This window comes from Platichthys flesus, chromosome 12 (assembly GCF_949316205.1).
Source record: "Platichthys flesus chromosome 12, fPlaFle2.1, whole genome shotgun sequence".
Lineage (NCBI taxonomy): Eukaryota > Metazoa > Chordata > Actinopteri > Pleuronectiformes > Pleuronectidae > Platichthys > Platichthys flesus.
In genome coordinates, this window is record NC_084956.1 from 7985600 (window position 1) to 8007230 (window position 21631).

The 21631-nt window shown below is 42.6% G+C and overlaps 1 protein-coding gene across 3 annotated transcripts; it reads left to right on the forward strand.

The window, feature by feature from the left end:
* The first annotated feature begins 316 nt into the window (after positions 1-316).
* On the forward strand, positions 317-20314 carry mgmt (O-6-methylguanine-DNA methyltransferase). Of its 3 annotated transcripts, none has more exons than XM_062401181.1 (5): positions 317-392; positions 2961-3109; positions 12003-12163; positions 16554-16693; positions 19475-20314. In XM_062401181.1, the coding sequence occupies exons 1-5, from the start codon at positions 351-353 to the stop codon at positions 19574-19576; spliced, it is 594 nt and encodes a 197-aa protein (XP_062257165.1). In that variant the 5' UTR covers positions 317-350; the 3' UTR covers positions 19577-20314. The 3 variants fall into 3 exon arrangements, with proteins under 3 accessions (XP_062257165.1, XP_062257163.1, XP_062257164.1); XM_062401179.1 differs by having other exon boundaries at positions 19513-20314; XM_062401180.1 differs by having other exon boundaries at positions 2964-3109; positions 19513-20314.
* Positions 20315-21631: the final 1317 nt, after the last annotated feature.

Sequence of the window (21631 nt, forward strand, 5' to 3'; positions counted from 1 at the left end):
TTCACTGGGATGTCGTCACCATGGAGATACAGAATTGGGTAAATGAATCACAATCTGCATTCTTGCATTTTTTGGACTATTGTAGAAATATGAAATAAAACAAATAAAACAAATATCTACATCCCCATCATTACCAGTGTTCTATGAAGTCCCACTGATGGACCAACATCCCAACATGAAACCGAGGAGACAAGTCTTCAGGGTCTGTCCCCAACAGGGGGCGGGGCAGAGACTCTCTATTGACCAATGGCGGAGCGAGAGCGGACTGGTCGGCCTCGCGATTGGCCGCCACGACCACGCTGTGTGTGGAAACAGGAAGAGGATCCGGTCACGTTTGTTTTGGCTGGAGGATGAAACGCGCATCGCACGGACACGATGGGAAGGACGTCACTGTAAGCTACAGAGCTAACACACGGTTTTAAAGTTCCTCTAACAACAGTTATCTTAAAGTAAAAACTATAAAAAGCGACCCGTATGACGTTAAAACACCGAAGCGGAAGTGTGTGGTTCTCCCTCTCGTGTGTTTTCGTACTTTCACCCACACTCTTACTATTAACCCTCATTTTTAACTTGCTTCAAAACACTTACACGCTCCGAAGGGTTTCGAACCAACGCGTGTCTGCGCTTCGGCTAAAATGTAAAAACAACAACACGATGATGACACATGTTGCGTTTGTCTCCACACCTGCGCTCCCTGCTCCATTAATCCCGCAGGTTTGACCAGGAACTAGTCTGACGAGAAACGAGTCACATGATTGACGAGCACGAGGCCGCTGCCAGTGTTGTTGTGTGTGTGTGTGTGTGTGTATGTGTGTTTTTTAAACAACGCACGAGCTGCTTATTGTTTGTTGATCCTCAGCGTGAAGAAGGAGCCGGCCCGGCTTCTGAACCAGACACTTTGCACTAGTTTACCGGGGAACTGCACCAAAACAAACCATGATGGCATTATTTGTAATCAGTGCAGAGGCTATTAGCCGGGGCCATTATTGCCAAAGTCCATTATTCCACGTATGAGTCTATTACCAGCTTGCTAAATGGCAGGCAAGTGTGTTGAGCGCTTATCCAAAGTGCACTGTACCATTGTTTGGCTCAGAAATTTTCTCGCCTTTATTGTCAGTTCAGGCAAACCCCCGATGAATACAGTGAGAGAGCTGCAAGACTAGAAACAAGAAAGTTGAAGGAGACGCATTTGTGATCGCACACCATGACAGATGTGGTGTGTGTGTGTGTGTGAGAGTGAGAGAGAAGAAGTGGTGGAGGTGGGGGGTAGCAACTGAAAGTCTAAATGAAACACTGTAAATGCATGACTACCATTTTATCACACAACCCCTTTGTTTAATCTAAAAATAAGTGTTATCCATTCTTAAATTAAAAAAAGTGCCACAAGACCACATTGTTCAATGGAGCATTTTTATTTTTATTTGTTGTTTTATCTTTCCAACAAAAATATTCTTAATTATAGGTTGTTATTTAAAAAGGCAGACTCAAACAGAAATGTCCGGGACAATTTCCTAAAGCTTAATATGATGTCTTTAAATCGCAAGAAAATTACTTGTTATATTTATTTTGGGTTGATATCCCCCCCAAAAAATAAATTATTACTCCTGAGACAAAGAGTGAATCCTCACGCTGGCGATGATTGAAAGAGGAAATGTTTAGTATAAACTCTCGGTAAAAAAACTGGAAGCAAATAGATGTGTTGATTAGTAAACTGATTAATTGTTTCAGGTGTAACAAATCTCCGGGACTGCGTCTAATGAGTGCTGCATGTTGAAGTACATTGTCAATTTCCTTCTGAGGTGTTTTCCTCATGTGGATAACCACAGGAAGTTTTGCCTCAAGAATCTTTTAGGCATAAATTATCAATATTAGGGAAGAATGACTGTGAAGTCTGTCAACATGCTGGAGCTGGAGTGTTGTTTCAAATGTGTAGCTTTTGTAATCAAAACTAGTCAAATTATGGATTTAATACTTAAATCTTTTTCATCTTATTTAAAGCTGAATGTGTTATGTTGATAGTACATAACAGCATGTTTAAAAAGATCAGTTTGGAGATGGGGAAACTCTATTGCACGTTTTTCACTATTATGTGATATTTCCTATACTAAAGAATTAAATGATTAATCAAGAAAACAATGTGCAGCTTAATTAATAATGAAAAACCATGGTTAGCTGTGGCTCTTCATATGTCTCAATTATTGTACAAACATACGTGTTAAAAAATTCATGAATGTGGATTTCAAGCACTATTAAAAATAATAAAAAAAAGAGAGATATTGTGTTTGTACCCTTTGGACACTTTTCAGATCAAGGTTCCATGAAGGAAAGGTTTCCTCGGTTGAAACTTACAATCAATGTGACCTTTATTTATTATAACCCCCATCTCTCAAAAACTCACATATAACATAGTCAATCATCTCTCCTTCCCTCAAAGTAAAAATAAAAAAGGAACTGCTGTCTGGTTATTGCCAGTATCCATCTCAGTCGTCAGAAAAGCTGCACGTTTTTGCTGTTGTTAAGGGCTGGAAACCAGAATCCCATCGGAGTTGCACCCTAAGGAACAAATTTAATGCTAGAAAAACATCCCGGCCATCAACCAAAAATGACGGATTGAAAATAATGTCGAGCTATCTTGGGAATCCCCCACCAGACAAGGGAACAGACTGCATTGTTTTTCTCATTTATGTGATATATAGAACAGAAAGAGGGGAAAAAATGGGCGATTTATTGGTTAGATAGGCGTATTCTTTTCCATGCACAAAAGAAATATTGGATAGTAATGTAGGGATCAAGTCACATCATGACATTGTTTGGAGGCTAGGTGTTCAAATATGTAAGTCATCATCCGTTGGTGGGCTGCTAGGTTTCCAATAGATCATTCAATGCAAATGTGTGTGGGAAATTGTGAAAGTTGCCACATGAATATGTCAATGAACACCGTGTAATTTGTGCTTCCTTAGCAGGGCAGCGCGATGAAGAAGCAGAGGGAGAGCCAGTGCACTCAGAAGACCATCTCATTGCTGAGCCCCCTGGGGACGATCCAAGTCAGTGGATGTGAGAATGGTGTGCACACCATCCAGATCCTAATGGATGTCGCACCTGCTGAAAGGTACTGTACAACAGCCGGGCTGGTGACGTGATAAACAAAGGTGTGAAATTTACAGGCAGACAGAATCCACTCCTGTGATGGAGTGCCACCATTCCTCATTGGAAGCAGGGCATTTTTGTAGATCCCACAAGAAATATCCCGGAGAAAGTTGGGCAAATATGAGCAGGCACTAGAAATATGAGGGGCACTAGAATACAGTTGGGCTGGAAATTAGATTTCTGATGGCATGTGGTTGTGATTCTTCCTGCAGTATATTTGAAATTTCAGAAAAATAACTTGTTTATTACCCACAAGGGAGTTGATTAGAGCTGATGTCTGTAGGGTCAGCAAAGGCCATGGGGAGCATGGACTGTTCCCTCCTGTTTATTTATGTTGCCTCAAAGTTGAATGCAGTAGTCTTGAGTGTCAAGCGACACTCAGAAATGTAATATGTGATTGCATTTCATGCCCTGCCCATCCCTCAAAATTGTTAGAATGCTGACAGTCTTACTGAAGCGATTGAAACTGATTAAACCCGGCATTAATAAGTACTTATTCCTTATTTTTACAGGTCCACATCCTACATCTCAGATTAGTTTTGATTAGATTGAAATTAAATATCCATGTATCGCAGATTTGCATTTGACAACCTTGAACGGTTTGGGAAATTAAACCATTTTCAAATGCAGCCGGATAGGAAGTTATCCTTTTGAAAATGTATGTTCAAATTCTAATTTATGTAAACCCATTAATGACCTTGTATATTATACCTCAACATGTGTTTCCTCCCTGACTGTCTGCTATTTCCTAAAATTCATCAAGCAGTAAAAACATTCCTCTTGTTGTTAATGAGTTGAAGTCTGAAAATTAATAATATGGAATTTTGATTATGGAAGATGTCCTGTAACCATGCGCAAGCACCTTTTTCCGTCTCCTCGTGAACAGGGTTTAATTTGTGTGTTCAGGTTCAGTAGGAATATGCAAATGAATTTAATGATTCGCATCACTAGATCATTTCTCAGTTTAATATCATTTGCGGTGTCGGTCATAAATGAAGCCTCGATCACATCGCGGCCCGTACGTTCTCGAAGGTGTGAGCGGGAAATTACTGAAGCAGATGTTGAGAATTTTTTTATCACAACCAGTTGAATACGGTGTCATTGTTGTAGGACAGGGGAACTAGAGCCACCTCAGATATACGGAGCAACGCAATGTAAACAGGCATTAAGGGAGGCGAGATAAAGTGACAAAATATGGGCTTATCTTTGCAACTGGCTTTACATGTAGATCTCACAAAAGCCTGCCTGTAGCGGTAATAGTTCAGATCAGCCATTTCCATTGATTTATTTATGACATACTAAACAAGGCTCTTTTCAGCTTTGGATGTGGGGTGGCACAGGCTTAGGAAGTCAGTGTGATAAATGATCTCTAAGAGCATATTTTGGATAAGGGAGATAGATAACGTCCATGCCTGGCATAACGTAACGGGAGACCCGGGGTAGATATTTGTGACCGAGCCAAAGCTTTACAGGCTCGTGTGACCGTGTTTGTTTTGCACAATTCACTATTGGCTGGCGTTTCTCAGCAGAAGCAGCAACAACAGCATTTGAGGCATTGATAGATAGTTATTGATAAGCACCATTATAGCTACATAAACGCCCTTGAAGTATTGCCTACGCACCATGACCGTCAGCTCTTTCTAATAGAAACGTCTCAAGCCCCTTTTGCTTCCTAACTGATCTTAGGAACATTTCCTGAAATCAACCTCCTCTGCCAGTCTAACGACAGCCCTGAAGGCACCATCAGATGAACAAATTCATTACATCTCAACAACCCCTGTTGGGGCCCTACGCACCAGCCTCCCTGTTAACCGCCTTTCCCCCCTCTTTAGTTTTTAGCATGGCCTCAGCGTTCACAGAAAAATGATACGCATTTTGTTTACAGGAGATTACTATTATCTGAAATATGATGCTTCTCGCCTCCTTCATACAGAGCACAGACACATAATACAGAGGAAATCATAGAGCACTTTTTTATTAGGGTGAAAAATGAAAAAAAGGGCTGGACTCCTGCCCCAAGACATTTTGTGAGCATATTATTTTACAATGCTTTGATCAATTTGTCTGTCAAGCTGGCTGAGATGTGGGGGAGCAGGAAAAAAGCAATTTAGCTTGTGAGGTCCTCAATAGAAATGTACTACAGGAGCCTGTGTATGACATGTTGCATTAGAACCTGACTAGCCTTTATTGCCTGATAATGTCGCGAGGCAATGCTGATATCAATCACCCTTTAACAGCCAGATGTGTTTTTATGAAAAGAAAAAAAAAATGCATGCAGCATTTCTTGGAAAATAATTGATTTAATTCTGAGCAGAGGGATTTCTACTTTTAACAACATCAAAATATTGTGTTGTGGGGAAAAAATAAAGAAAAACCGTGCCCAAAATGTGCTAGAAGCTAAAAATTGTTAAGAACAGACTCTTTGCATATGCTCCTATAGAAAATTGTAATTAATTTTACACGGATAAGCATTCTGTCTCATTTGCATATAAATATAAACAATATATTTGTGCATCTGAATTCCCAGCACACCCGAGTCACGTGAGCTGCCTAAAATCCTAAGTGGCTAAAACCAAAAATTATCATTATATTTCCCAGGCTATAAATCCCCCCTTTTTTTCTCTGACACAAAGCCTTATAAATCTGTGTCTGATTCTTCACAGTGCACATTGTTTTTAGTTAATGATTTTCATCTGTTTGTTGTTGCTGTGATAGCGGGGAAATGCACCATATGCTCCGGCAAAAGACAAATGATTAGCAAATGAAATTCTGGACAGCTGTCTGACTGAAAGTGTTTGGTTGATAGCATTCTGCTACCATAATTAGCTTAAGCTTTGGGTTAATTAACTTTCTACCTGGATATGCATAATAATAGCATTCTGCAGAAAGCCAAGGAGCTTTCAGTATCTCAGCAGCGAGGCATGGCGTTTTATTTTGTATTTCAGCTGCATATTTCAATTTCAAGAGGCGATTTAGCTCGGGAGCATCGTCAAATATTGTAGATTTGACTCCTCAAGCCAGATAATTCTGAAACAATAGGGGCGTATTATGTGGCAGAAATGCCATTTCTGAATGTAATTAAAGCGGATGAAAGCAATCACCAATTTTTAAACGCTTTTGTCTAGCACGAGGCCTACTTGTAAAAAAATACCCATCAAGAGGAGAAAGGAGGCAAGAGAACCCCCAAGTCCTTATATAAGAGGCCTTTGAGACTGAAGTGAAGTACAACAGTAATTAGTCTTTTGTATGAATTTGCTGGCCATGGTCATGATTAGTTAAGGATATGAGAGGACTGCAGGACTGCATTGCTCTTAAGGAGGAGGGTGTTAAAGTCTATTTATCACCAGTTATCCTCACAGCTTTCCATTATCACCGACAACACTGGATGGGGGCCTGAGAAAAGCCTAATTGTTCTGAGGTGGAGTGTTTTCGTGTCGAACCTGTCACCCCAGTCGCACTGGCATTCATAAGCAGCCAGACATTTTCCATATATCCAGTCCTAATACCCAAGCTGTCACAACAGCTTTTACACACTACTACCAGCGCTGGTGTGAAATATCTGAGGTGATGCATTTATCGTTTTTCTCACACTTGTGTAGTGTTGTGAATCAATGTCCTGGTTCACACTGAATAGCGGAATGGTAAATGTGTTCCCTGTTTGGGGCCTGTTTACATGATGTGCTCACACACCAGGAAACAACAACTTTTTTTTTTCCACCATTATAATTTCCCTCTGTCTTCCTCTCCGTCTCTCAGCCGTTCTCGCTCAGTGGGTGTGTTTATATTTAGTCTCACATGTAATTTTAATCAATTTAAATTATTGTGTTTCAAGATATATAGACACAACCGTGTGCTTAAGAAACTGCTTGCATTTGTAACTAAAATGCTTTGTCATACAAACAGTGCTCTGCTGAGATATTGAATGAAATCATCAATAAGGCAGGGAGAGACGTTTTGACGTGGTCCCTTTAGAAATGGTATGAATAATTCATTGTGTAATGATATTCAGATGATTTTTGTTCTATTTTTTACTGCGGCCTTAGAATATTGTTTTGCATGTTGTGAAGTGTAGTACTCAGCTGCGCATTCATTAAGGTGGTGCTCCCACTGGCCCTTGGACCCATCTGTGCTCTATGTTTATGCCTCCGTCTCTCGGGACCATCCCAATCAGCCTGCATGTGCCATTTCCTGTGTAAACCAACACCTGTGTAACACACTACCTGTAAACCGCCCATGTAGACGAGACACTGACATTCACTCAGATGAAAATCTGCAAATGTTGTGGTTTCCCAAGCAGACCCTCCAGGGTCAGGACAGGAGCCGAGCGAGAGTTAGCTCTCACTGTCGAGCCGCAGCCAAAAGCAGCTCCTGCACTTTCTGTTTTTTTCCTGTTGTTGTTTTAAAAAAAAAAATTCCTCCCTCCCTGCTGTCGACCGGGAAGTTTTTCAAGCACGAGGGTTGTGCTAGTTTGTTTTAGAACTTGATTGGATTCTATATCTGCAACATGCAGAAGTGTACAGTGTGTGACATACTAACGCAATATGCAGAGAGATGATTCTGCTCTGACATCTTGGAAGGGGAGTACGAGTCAATTATGCCCAAGTGTTGTTCTTGCTTATCTTCCTGCGGCACCAAACAAGGATTTAGTCAAGGATTTAGGGGTGAGGGGGCGGTGGTGGGGATCATGGTAAGCGGTTCACAACAAAACACTCAAAACTCCTGGGAGCGGGCACTGATTTAAAAATAAATTACAGAAGACGAAGCGCTAACACTCAAGGGCCCTCAGCAGTGCTGGCGTACACAGGTGAAGATTAGCCTCCTCGCTAATCAGAGGAACAAGGCAGTAATTTGCTCTGAACACAGACAGTAATTAGGACTTGGTGACACTGGATTCCCATAATGCCTTTGTGCTTGACGTGGTCAAATTTTGACAGAGGCTATCCATGCAGGGTCACTGTCCCCCCAGTCTCTCGGCCCTCTTCAGTCGAGGCTCTAAAAGGTCCCTGCAGTTACAGGCGATCCCTAATGTACTTTGTGCCTCCCTCACTGGCTCCTTACCATTCGGGTAATTGGAATCTCTTACTGTGGCACTTGAGAATAGGGGCTAAAAACGCTATTTGAAACTGCTCAGTAGTCTGTTGTAGATAAACATTGCTGCGTCGGGGTGTGGATACACTACATAATGGAGTAAGAGTTAAGGCTCTAGTAATACATGCCTTCACTGACTCCTGTGGCTAGCCAGTTGGGAGCAGACCTAATTGTTGTGTGCTTTGTTGCCTCCTGTACTGTGTTTTACCACCACCTTTATGTGTCGGAGTGAGTGTTGTGGCCTCTTCGGTGGACATTCGCTAATAAGAGTTGTTGGATATCTGGAGAGCAGGTTATACGGCCCAGTTGTTTTTATTTTGAAACTGCGGAGCACAAAAAAAAACACGTGCGCCCCACAACAGAATGAGAAGCATTCCTTACAGCTTACCACTCGGAAAGCTCTCCACTTTACTGCTGCAGTAGCTAGATAGGCATCTGAATGATCTTCAAACGGTTGAACAAGCCGCATTGAGCAAGTGGCTTACAATTGTATCACAGCCTTTGGCTCGGAGACCATCAGGATCTTGACATTCATAGAGACATGCTGTATTTTTTTCCCTTTTTAGACAGTCATTTTAGGCTTTTTTCATGCTCTCTTGAGTCTTTGACGTCTGCGAGTTAAGTATCTGGAGCTATAAGGCTGAGGAAAATATTGGACTGCTCTTGGCCTTTTCTATTTCATCCTCTGACCCGCCGTGTTACCCATGATCGGTGAAGGAGAACTCTGGCAGGCTGTGTCAAAAGTGACAGCCGATCGAGTCAGGATGAGCGCCATCACGCTTCACAGGATGGAGGCATGAGTTCTGAGTTTTTCCCCTTTTTTGTGCAATATACCATTACACCCTTCGCCAGATTCCTTTCAATTAGATCCTGTGCTTAACCTGTTCCATTCTTACGACTGCGGCTGATAGAAAAAGTCTCACTGAAGTCTTGTGCAAGCGCAGATACACAATATGTTAAAGAAAATTGACAAATTTAATGTCAGCTCTTCCTTTTTTCCCCCTTTGTCTCCTTTGATTGTTTCTTCCAGGTTGAATGAAATAACCTCCAACGTTATATAAATGCTCAATTCATTCTTTATATTAGAGTTGGAAAATAACTAGGACTCCAAATGACTCCCACTTTACGCTGCAATGATTTATGGTAATTGGAAATTGATTGTGACAGGAGCACAATATTAGAAATTTTCTCAAATCACAATCTTCTATCAAGGGAAATATTCTTTTTAGTGCAGCAGGTCCTGGCTACTTTGAAATTAGTTTCTTATTTCCTTACTTGTGATGAAATGTGATGAACTTCTGAAGGACATGGAAAAAAAAAAAAGTATGATTTTTTTTTAACCAGTCAAAAAAAATAAAGAATAAAGAAATTGTTTATTCAAACTTAAAATCTCTTGCGCCACATTGTTATTAAAAATCATGTTTATAGTCTCTGCTAATTATAATTCTTAGTTTTTATACAGGGGATGGCAGTTAACTTTAAGACAATATAAAGATCGTGCCTCCTCTGAGAGTTTCTTTGTAATTAGCTCCACATTTATTACACATCTCTAATCTCTCATTTGAAGGGCAGACTTTCCAATGTGCCAGTCTGGACTCTGGGAAGATTCATGTGATGCTGCTTGATTTGTGATTCACTGAAGCCTGAAGCGACTGGAAATGTTGCCAGTGCAGGAGCTACATCTCCACTGCCCTGCATGCTCTTTAAAAACAATCCCCCATCGCGGCTAGAGGTGACAGACTTCAGCCCGACTGATGTTGTTCCTCTTTTATTTATTTATTTCGGTTTTGTTTACTGGCCATAACATGTACTGCATTGCATTAACTTTTACTACTGTCAATGTTGTATCACTCAAAACACCTTTAAAGCAGGCGCATCCATATGGGGAGGGGGGTGAGGGGGGTTGAGGGAAAAATTAGCCATGGTGACAAGTCTGAAGTGTGAGCTGGAGGTCAAAGGTGCCAAGCCTTAAGCAAAGGTGCTCTAGCCTTTGTCCGGTAGATTGTAAGGGCCTGCGGGTCCAACAGGAACATTTCCACACACAATATCCCCGAGCTGTCAGTGTGCAGCGGCTGGAACATCCTCTCAGAGAGAAAGAGGGGGTGTGTGGGGGGGGTAGTGGGAGGAGGTGGAGGGAGGAGGCGCATTGGGGTGGAGGGGATGGGGTGGTGGTAGTGGGGAGGAGGGTCGGGCGGGGCGGCGGGGGGGGCAGAGAGGGAACAGTGGCCTGAAGATCCTTGCTGAGAGAAAGAGGGATGGGGGGATGGTGGGTGGGTGTCGGGGGTGTCGGTGGTGGGGAGCCAAAAGAGCTGGAGTGGGAGGATAGAGAAATAGAGAGGGGGTGGGGGGTGGTGGAAGAGGAGGGGAGGGATGGAAAAGGAGAGACAATGACAAGTAGGGGCTGGCTGGGCACTCACCCATGCCGACAGAGATTGCCATGAGCCATGGCCATTGTTTGAGCCGGTCTCAGCGCAGGACCCGCCAGTGGGTTTCCGAGTTTTCACCACTCAACTATAAACTGCTGCGCGGGTTTATTTAGAAATGAGAGTATTTACACCTTTCACTGTATTTACACCCACTGTTAAACGGCACCCGGGAGACTTCCATCGCGCCGCTACAAACTAGCGGGCAGAGCGGCTCTCTGAAAAACTGACCTGCTCAGTCATAACACTCCAGTAAACCTCAACTTCACATGTCCAATATAAAACGCTGCTCAAACTGTGACCTGCAGAAGTGTAAAAACACTTCAGGGCCGTGTTGTTACGGCGGGCAGGAGAGAGACGGTCTGTGTGTTTAACAAAGTAAATGTCCATTATTAATACCGTACAGGATAAGCCAATTTTGAAAAAGGGGCACTTAAATGGTGATATTATTTATTTATAAGTCCTGTACACCAGTTAATGGAATTGGCGGCCTGCTTTAGATCCACAACACAGCTTGAGGTCCACTTTGCAGTAATGCACATGCTAAGAGAAGACCTTCCCTGTTGGGTCTTTAAGTGTCAAATATGGGTCAGTCTGCTTGCATTGACCTGGGGGGTGGTCAGCAGCGGAGAGAAATTCAGCTGTTAAGTGATGCCAACTCAACCATCGGCAAATTCCTCCAAGCATCTACTCTTGCTAAGATGCGCGTCCAAGTGCAGAGCTTTGCTGGCCAGCACTGCTCTGGCCAAAAAATCCATTTATTCTTGTCATGAACTATAAACTAGACTCAAGCAGAGTTGAAACTGTTGTTAACGCTGTGCTCTTAACTTTTTTTTTTTTCTTTTTTTTTTTTTCTGGAAACAGCTGCAAGACTTTTGAAAAGTCTCTCACTCGTGTTTTTCCAGGAACTGGTTCTGCTTGTTTTAAGTTGGTTGAAATAAAGTGTTCTCGCTCGTCCTGTACGACTCGACGATGTTTTCTTTCATATTCTATCAAGCTGCACTTCGTATATATACATATATATATATATTTCTACTGTAAAAAAAAACGTCTGGATTAGTGTCTATTTTCTTGGACTTCTTTCTGTCTTTCATAGCTCTTGCATTCGTCACCACTGAGTGACAGGAGCGGAGCCAAAGTGCGTAACTTTAGATTTTAAGCACGTCTTGATTAAAAACTTTTGTGTCACTCAGAAAAATTATGTCATCTTGCATCTGTGTCACCCCGTGGCGTGTTATTACACTCTCGTGACACATTTTAGCGCCGTTCAACCAGGAATCGGGTATTATGATTGCTCCTCTGATCCCCACCTCACCTCCCCATCCTGCCTTGTATCCCTCACAGGAGCGCCGGGGCCCCCCTGAGCTGTGTGGTCAACGATAGCCCGGCAGAAACGAGCCCCGAGTTGCAGCGCGGCGTCGAATGGCTCCAGGCGTACTTCAGTGAGCCGCGGACCACTGGGAGGCTCCCGCTCCCTGCCTTTCACCACCCCGCCCTGCAAGGAGGTCTGTCATGGATAAATATTTGCAGAGCCATGACTGGGATCAGGCTTTCACTCTTAATTGTCAGTTACATCACTTACACTCACTGGCTCACTGTGTTATAATGAAGTATTTTATGGCTGAGAGAGAGACGGCGAGAGCGAGCGAGGGAGGGAGAGAGGGAAAGCGAGTGAGTGGGTGAGTGAAGGAGAGAGAGAACAGAACACAGAGCTGTAACTTGGTTCAGTAATCTGTGGCAGCTCTTACCACGCGTGTTAGTCTTGGCAAGCTTTTCCATGATTCTTGGCACATTCTTTGAAACTGATCGAATTCCACTCTTGACATTTTCAGACAGGAAGCTCTTTTTTTTTTTTCTAATGAGAACATGTGAATGGTGGTAAAGTTTGAATGAGCTTATTGTTGCCTTGACCAGTCACCTAGGGCGAGTAAAATGAAAGCAACCCCAAAAATTGACAATTAGTGTCCTTTCAACTGGAAGTGATTGAGGGCGCCGAGGAAAGAAACGAGGAATTAATTATCCCTCCAGTTTTTTTTTGTTTTTTTTTTCCGGAGACAAACAATAATCGCAGCCCGACAACTTCTTTTTCAATTTTTTCAAATCATAAAATGATCACGCTTGTGCCGTTTCACGAACAATTCCGGTCGGTTTCTTTGTCACGCCGAGACGTTCACCGCATCTTAACTTAAAGATTCTCACGCGTGCTCATTTAAAGTCAGCAGCACACCTACACAGGAAAGAAAATATACTCTAATATATGCATTTAACAATTGTGCTTCTCTTCCTCTGCAATCAGGCCTGAGCTGCTCTCTAATTTCATGCAGATCTGCAGTGCTTGAGTGATGGCATTTTCAATGAGCAGGTACTCCATCGAGACCCTGTATACAGCTATGAGTCCCACGCTCCCGCGAAGGCAATGCAGAAATACATCAGGACCAATTACGATATCAACTTTCAGTGTGATTCCCTTCGCCACCAAGTGCTTGTGTACCAGCCCCAGGCTCTTTCAAATCGCATCTCATCTGAAGTCTTTGGGGTTTTAATTAAATTTCAGGATAGATGGAATTCTTCATTAGTACCTGATCTGAATAGGTGATTGTGCTGTGTTCCACCTCTCTCCCTCGCCTGTTGTTTTGGGGCTCAGTAAATACAGGGTTTAGGCTTCGATTGCTCTCGGTAGTCAGAACCATAGGCCATGCCCGTATAAAAATGTTAAATGTGAGCATCAGGAGTATTTGTCTTGTGAGAGAGGAAAATAGAGGTTTTTTATCATTTTTTTTGCTTGTTGATTCACAAATATTAAGGATTCAGGTTTTTTTCTGTACAAATTCCGACTCGATCTCGTCTCCGGTGCCGCCGCTTGCCTGGGAACAAAATACAAGTTTAATCAGGTCATTACAATCTGTGACAAGCAACTTTTGTTTGCTCAGTTATCTTGTGGGAGAAGCGGAACGCGACAGCGCTCTCACAGCACTTGTCATGTTATATTGAGTTGTGACCTTCACTTGAAGTGTTGCCATGTTTATTTACACATTTCTGACAAAACAAGCCACTTTTCATATTAGCTGTCACAATATACCTGAGCAACAGAGGTGACATGAAAGGAGACGCGAGTTGCAGTTTTCTATACTGTCTGACTGATTGTCATGCGCGACATCACACGCAAGTTCGGTCGACAGGGGTAGAGGGATGGCGAGTGTCGTGCTCTGTGAACATGTGTATGTTTGTGTGCGTGTGCGTGCACTCACGTTATCCCCCCCCCCTTCAGAAAAACACAGACACCATTGTGAGTTCTTAAAACGATGCATATTCTTATCTCATTAATTATACATCCATATGTAACAGACGAGAGGATCTTAGTCTCGGTAAGCGGCACGGGGAATGTGCGGGGAGGGGGCCAGGCAAACGGGGGGGATGGGCGCTCTTCAAAGCCCAAATGACTGTGTTCCTGCAGGAGCCTGAACCTCCCCCTGTGCACAGCACAGGGCGAGATGAGACACTCACCAGGACTCGTCCCTGTGATGTGGAGAGGAATTAGGGAAATGAACGTTTTCAGAATATCGAATAATCAGAGAATCATCAGCACCCCGTCAGCCTTCAAAAGTATGGATCCCTCAAGACTCAAGAGACACTTTGACTGGGAGTCAAAGTCTTCCCTCCCATTAGACACAAAGGATAATGAGGTAGCTGTATTTCCACTATTGTCTTTTTATTCTCACAGCCATGTATGAGGTGACTGTCAGCTGGAAGTCATCTCTGCAAATCTATCATTAGCAGGGCTGATGGAATTCAGTTCACAGTTCTTTCTCTCGCTCTCTCTCTCTCTAACTCAAATTGCCCTCATATACCAAATTATGAGCAAATCCATCATACATGTCAATATTTCATAATCACTAGAACCGTTCGATTTTACTCCGGGTCAATCCATCTCTGCCGCTGCAGTGGCCCAATCACCTGGCCGCCTGCTGGGTAATGATCTGTGACACAATTATGGGATGTCTGTAAACATGTAAGTGGTTCCTCTCAACTTTTATTTAAACAATTGACATCACTGCAACCCGATCTAAAGAGGGTGCTGACCCCAGACACACAATATTAGGCTCTTTATGAAGTATGGGGCTCGGGGACTGCTCTCCAAATCATTGCTGGTCACCTCGAGTGACCCACATGAAGTCTCTGTCACTAACGCTGATGAGGGCAAAGTTCTTTGACCTCTGCGCGGGAGATGAAGGCGCCGACACTTGATTTGTCCAGAACTGTTGGAGATGTGAAATCTTCCAGGAGAAACAGCTGCTCGCGATTTGTAGAAGGTGCAAACGGCACCGCAGCTTGTTGCTCGGGCGGCTGGTGACACCAACTCTGGTTGTTTGTCAATAACGTGTTCATCAGCGGGGATTTGTCCTCAGCCATCGCCAGCCCACCCGTGACAAAGCGATATCAATGTGTACCCGCTGCACATCATGTGGCCAGATCCGAGCTTTATGAGGGTGAATAATGCATAAAAGAAATTTCAGGGGTGTATCTTACCTCCTCATAACATTAAGTCTGTCTGCGTAAGAGCCCGTCATCTCGTTGACAGCGTGATTATTACCTGAAAAATTATTAAACAGTACCTACGGGCCCTGTTCAAGACAAAGAACTCACATGGGTGTGCATCAATCAAATGTATCCCCTTTAGGTTTTACACTTATTCCCCCCAGTTTAGGCAAATTGCCTTGTTCGCGTGGCTTTGTGTAGCGGAGAGTGACTATAAGGTAGCGAGGGAGCCTGGGGAGCAAAGGATGTTCACTCTGTAGAAGAGAGACAGGGGTGTGACATGTTTTCACACAATGCCAATTTAGAGGGATTTCTCATAGATCACTTGTCATGTGCTCTCTTAGACCATATAAATGAGAGAGAATGGGAGATCACTAATTGAATTTTCATGACTGAGTACATGTATATACTGGAAGAAATTCACCCCCTCTTGATAACGAGACTATTGTTCCTTATCTTGCTCTCTGTGCTTTAAAAAAAAAGAGGGGAAGAAGATGTTGTTCGCTCGCTACATGAGCTCGGTGCATCGGTGTCTTAAGGTTTCGAGACGCTTCAAACACTTCTCCCCTTTTTCTTTGGCAATCAGACACAGAACAAACATGCCTCTCAGTCACTGCCTGGTAATCCAGAAAAAAAAGATAGTGCTAGTGCTAAAGTGCTAATGAAATCAAAGCCGTTAATGTGGTCGGTTAAGCTGCGGATGATTTGAAGAATTCTGCCATTTAAGTGAAGATGATATAATGAATCTACTCTGAATAGAAAGCAATTAAAAGGACAAATTGGTCTGATTAACCTCAAAGTCATCCCACTGCCACAAATGGTGTGCAACATTCAAATTATTATTATTAAAAATCTGGAGCAGATTTGCAGTCTTTTTGGCCTCTCTTAATCCCTTTAAATGAAGGAGCGAACTTTTTTAATTTTAGCTGTGACCTTTTCAAAGCATAACCTAGATTTGTCTGCCATAGAAATAATTTTCTCCCATCAGCTCCTGTAGCATGCTAATACTGGTTCCGAGGTCAAACCGGGGGACTTGGGTGCATTTGGTTGTTTAATGAGTATTGTAAAGAAGAGGGAAGACGGCACTCGTGCAGATCACCTCTGACGAAGCCCTGCACCTCAAACACGTGTTTGTGCATAATGGGAAAAAATTATGAAGTGGATCAAAATGTAGAGATGTGTCAAACTTGTTATGATTTAAAGTGAAAACACTGGTTTATTTCCGACGTGTATAATCCACCTCGCACTAAACTCGTGTCAGTCAGCCGTCTCTGTTTGATTAAACCAGGGGCGCTCGCCTGTTCTCTTCTCTCCTCCTGTCTCCCGCTCTTCCCCTCCATCCTCTGCTTTGTGGGGAAGACGCGTTCACCAGCCGCGTGCTGCACGTACTTCAGACGGATGTGAAGTTTGGAGAGACAGTCTCGTACCAACGCCTCGCCGAGATGGCGGGAAACCCCAGAGCGGCGCGAGCGGTGGGAGGGGCCATGAGGAGGAACCCGGTGAGTGTGCTTGACATTGATTGACAGGCTTCTCTGTTCCGAACTTGCCTTATGTTGGACAGGGAGGGTGATTATGTTTTAGTTTAATTTGATTTTAATGGTTACTGCGTCTTTATGGGTTGTGTGCATTAGTGGACAAACAGTGGAGCTGCCTATAGTCAGAAGTTAATTAGTAATTTAATATGCATAATAAATAAGGAATTTAATAAGACGCACAGGAGACACCATGAATGACTCACCTACAGTATTAAACATAGAGCTCCGACAATTAAGTGACTGGCTGAAAATTAATCTACTGGCATTTTTTTATATTAATAATTTGATTAAATACTTAAAAAAGTGAGGATTTGCTGCTTTTCTCTGTTTTATGTTAGTAAACGGAATCTTTTGATTTCAATTTGTTGGTGATAAAAAGAAGAACATTTCAGATTATCACCTCGGAAACTGTGATAGGTGTTTTTTTTATGTTTTATAAACCTAACAGTTAATTGAGTATGAAAATAGTCGTCAGTTACGGCTCATATGAAATAATCCTGCGATGTAAATTTTCATCTGCGAGCGAGACACAAAAAGTTGCAATAGATTTAAATGTCTTATGTCAAATATTTCTGCTTTAATTTCATATAAGTTTTGAAAATGGTGGATTGATCAAAGTACAGAAACAAATAAATAGTTATGAAATCTTTACTTTCTGTTATCAAATAATTACTCAACATCGAAACTACATCAAAAAATTATAATATATAGAAGAGAGGCACTCGATGCAAAAGACAAGTTGTGACATTTCCCATTAAAATGTGTTTTTAAGAGTCCTCCTCGGTGCAGTACATGTATTGTGAAGTGTAGGTGTTCGAATACGTGCGATGACGAAACCGACGCCTCCCGCTGAGAAGTGAAACTCTACCTCCAGCGTGATTTTAAGCCCACACCTTTTGTTCCCGTCCTCTCAGAGTCTTTACTGTAGATGTTCACTGCAAAGCTCTCCGATTCTTGCAGGAAACCCGGCCCGGCATCATTTTGCCCGTGAATCCACTGTGTACAAAATGGAGGGCTAGAGGGCAAGTGGTGTGTCTTCTTTTGATCACCCCCTTTGATCAAAGCCCGTTTAGCTCTGCCCATGTAGTGCTGTGGGCACCACCGTTGTGCTCTGTGAGGCAGAGGAGTCTCCTTGAACAGAAATGCAGCCAGTGAGATGTTCTCTCTCATATGTGCAGTGAAAGATCTTGTGTACCACCTCACACTCAGCCCTGTGTTTTCCCTTCCGACACCGCTTTGCGATTAAAGAAGGGAAGTAATTTATAATGACAGAGTGGGTTTATAACACAGAGTAGATACAGACAAACCAGAAAAATAGCAATTTGCTGCATGTTTTCCACACTAGCTTCTCAACCTACTTCATGCATTACATTAGCCATTGGCATTGCTTCTGGATGGCTGTCGAGTACTTCTCCGTCTTGTGTTTTACAGACATTTCTTTCCTTTCGTCAGGGAGGCTGGGAGCCTGAGCCCTCAGCTCCTGATACAGATCCAGAGTCAGATTGTCAGTGTCAATTACTTGTCAGAAGCGCTGCTCCGCTCGGGCTTCAGCTGTGAAAAGCTCAGTGTGTTCAATCGATCCTCTCCTCTCTGTGGCACTTCTTCTTCACCAGGATTTGAGTATTGATAAGCCTGGTGTAGTGCTCTTTTCCCCCCAAGTGAAGAGGCAGATCCGAAGGCCTTGAGGGTACCCAGCTCTCCCTCCAAACCCGGGGAACAGTATTGATCCGAATACTGGAGCAGTATTTCTCTGTCTGCAAGGTTAATCTGGGGCTCGGAAAGTTTTATTGCTGTTGATATGGGAGCGGGTTTAATGATGGATTTGAACTGAAACACACTGCACGCCCCAACTTTTCTCTCTAAAAGGCTGGAGGTGCCGCCATCGAGTCAGGATAACTCATTTAAATTGGAGAAATATCGTCACAATGCACAGGAACAAAATGAGGGAAACATTAAGAACATTTTACAAGAAGCATTTGCTGTGATTCTTTCCAACCGTTGCCGCTCTCCTTGTTCTGGATTCACAATGATCGAAGTGTTCTGGGCTTGCTTGTTTAATCTTTCTCCAGCCATTTAGTTTACAAAGAACTCGGGACCCCCCTGGCATTCGTCTGCAACAAGAGTAAACGCTCCACCGACTTCCTCTTTTTAATGATCACAGGGTTATCAGATCTTAATGTTGACACCCTCTCGATTGAATATTCATCCTGCTGGTGTTTTTGCCCATTAATTTTTGATTGCTTCTTTGCTTTACACTATTAAAGAGTAAAAAACATTTATACCCAAAGACTGAGCCATCACCCTGAATGTGGATTTGTGCAGGATCAAACCAGACACCTCTGGTGTGGCACTTTGTTTTCATGCAGTGCATGAACATAAAAAGCAGAGAATAAAAGTGCAGCTTCATATTTTCTGCATGTTAGTTACTTTTAAGTCACATCGTTTATGTGGTAAATCTAAGATATTGTCATACGTGTGTAGTTCCGCTGCCAGCATCTCCAGCTGCTGTGGTGCAGTGACAATAAACGTCAACCAGAGAATAAGACGGCAGTTGATTTTTAGAGTTCCAATAATATTTTTATTTTTCTACTGAGGCATCGTAACATATTTAAATGTATACACAAAAAAATGTCATAAATTGAAAAATAGTTGTTTTAATAAAAGCAAAATCAAACCATTTGAAAGAGTGTCCGAAAAACATTCTTGCATAATATTTGCTAAAGTTGCACATGTTTATTTCCTCAGAGCTGCATTCCTCTCCTGTCTGTTTGTGCATGTGCCAGGTTCCTCTCCTCATTCCCTGCCACAGAGTCATTTCGAGCAGTGGACAGAGTGGGCCGTACATGAGCGGCAAGGGCGACCATCTCAAACAATGGCTGCTCACCCATGAGAGGCAGAGAGGGGAAGGCTAAAGCATGACAGGCCAACTGTCCTTCATTCAGTCCACACTCACACACACACACACACACACACATGTTCTCACACAAGGCCAGTATTTTTTTTTTAGGAACACAAAACAGGTCCATAAAGTTTAGCGTGCTTGGCACACACTATGGAACAACTGGAGCTTGTTGTAAATATTCATTTTATACTCCTTTTTTTTTTTAAATCTAAGAATAGAGATGCTGCATTGTTAATGTGATACAGAGTTGTTGCAGAATTAGAATGTACAAAAATAACTTAAACAGAGAACAGTAGGAATTACAAACATATGCTCCCGTGGGTCTCTGTTGCCGTTTGCCAGATAGTGCTGGAATGGTTTTTCTAAAGAATTATTATTCCCTTAAAAATATGTCTCTTGCATTGTTGTTGTTGTTGTTTTTTTTTTTCCTAAGCAGAATTAGTCTTTGTACCTCTCGTTGGTTTTTTAATTTCCTGCCAAGTGAATGCTTTGTTCAACATCCAGTGATAAAGGCTCTGAATTTTACTGCTACAAAGCTTTGTAGTGAAGCATTTGTTTAGTCTTCATTTAGATCTCATTGTTTGCTCTCGCCTTATAAACCACCTAGAGAAGAGATGTCTTCTATGCATTGTATACTGTGCTTGTGATACAACAGACATGCTTAAATAAATACATCTCAAAATGACAAATCTTGGCTTTTCATCATTTTAATTGTATTTAATGTAAAAATTGATTTCATGTAGCGTTCCCTCACTTCTGCTCAAATTAATTATGCTGTATGTCTTCTCTCTCACTCTCTCTCTCTCTCTCTCTCTTTTCCCGCTGCAGCTCTGTATGTCAGAGCTCCTTCTTTTATTTCTGAGTGGTGTTTTCCATTAGAGGGCAGTACAGAACGGGAAAACAGAAATCAACATTTCAACCTTGAATTCATCCTGCACATTAAATCTGTAACTTAAATGTTTATTATGTTATGTTATTTCCATCACAGACGCTTTAAAAGGAAAAAAAATCCCTCTGGGATAAATTATTCGTTCTTAAAGAGACCATATGGAGAGGTCAGCGGTGGGAGCGTGTGTTTAGAAAAATCACTCACTTTAATTGAGTGTGTCCTGTTTTTTCATGTTCCTCATTTTCTCACAATTATCTGGTGTAAATTGACAGTTTAGTTTTTTTCTTCCCCCCAGAAATTCTCCATTCTCCTCACTGTCTGGTTCCAGAGTGACCCTTACTCGCCCATAGTTATTCCTCCTCTGTTCAGCCCAGGTAGCCTAATAATCCGCCCTCCAAAAATAACCCCGGCTCTAACCTTTCCCGAACCGATTCAAGTGGCCCGCTCGCTGAATACATTTGAACTTTGCTGCATTTTTGAATTTCTTATCCGATCAGCTCCGTGTGGCCGTCCTCGCCGGGCAGCTGGACTCACTTACTCTGCCACCGGAGCACGGTTCCAGCGTTCGGTGTCGAGGCAGCAGACAGGCAGATGAAGAATGAGACTCAGTCTGTGGTTTCACAGAGGGCTAATGATGCCTGTGGTGACTACAGGCTACAGTCAGCCCCCTAACGAAGGGAGCTGTGACACAGCCACAAGGGGTCCCATTTAAGCCGGGCGCACTCTGAAGTGCACTGTAAGCACCCTCCTTTTTTTTTTCCCCCCGCTCGTGGCTAAGTAAATTCTATGGAATGCTGTGAATTTAGCAACTAGACTACTGATGTCTGTGGAGATGTGCAGCTGATGCTACAAAAACAAGTCCGGCATCAAAGCGTCAGACGAGCTGCCAGTAATTGGCCGTGTAATTGCATAGGTACCCACGGAAACTCTTCAAATAATAACTCGCACTTTGTCTCTTCTCAATTTTGTTTTTTCTTTTACAATTTCATGGTGTTTTGGTATTTATCTGTATTAGTCGCCGTGTTATCGTTATGTGTGTATTATTTTTGTGGCTGTAATTTTACCGTGTGTACCACTTCCGTATCACGCCGGCTCAGAGATAAAAAAGGGA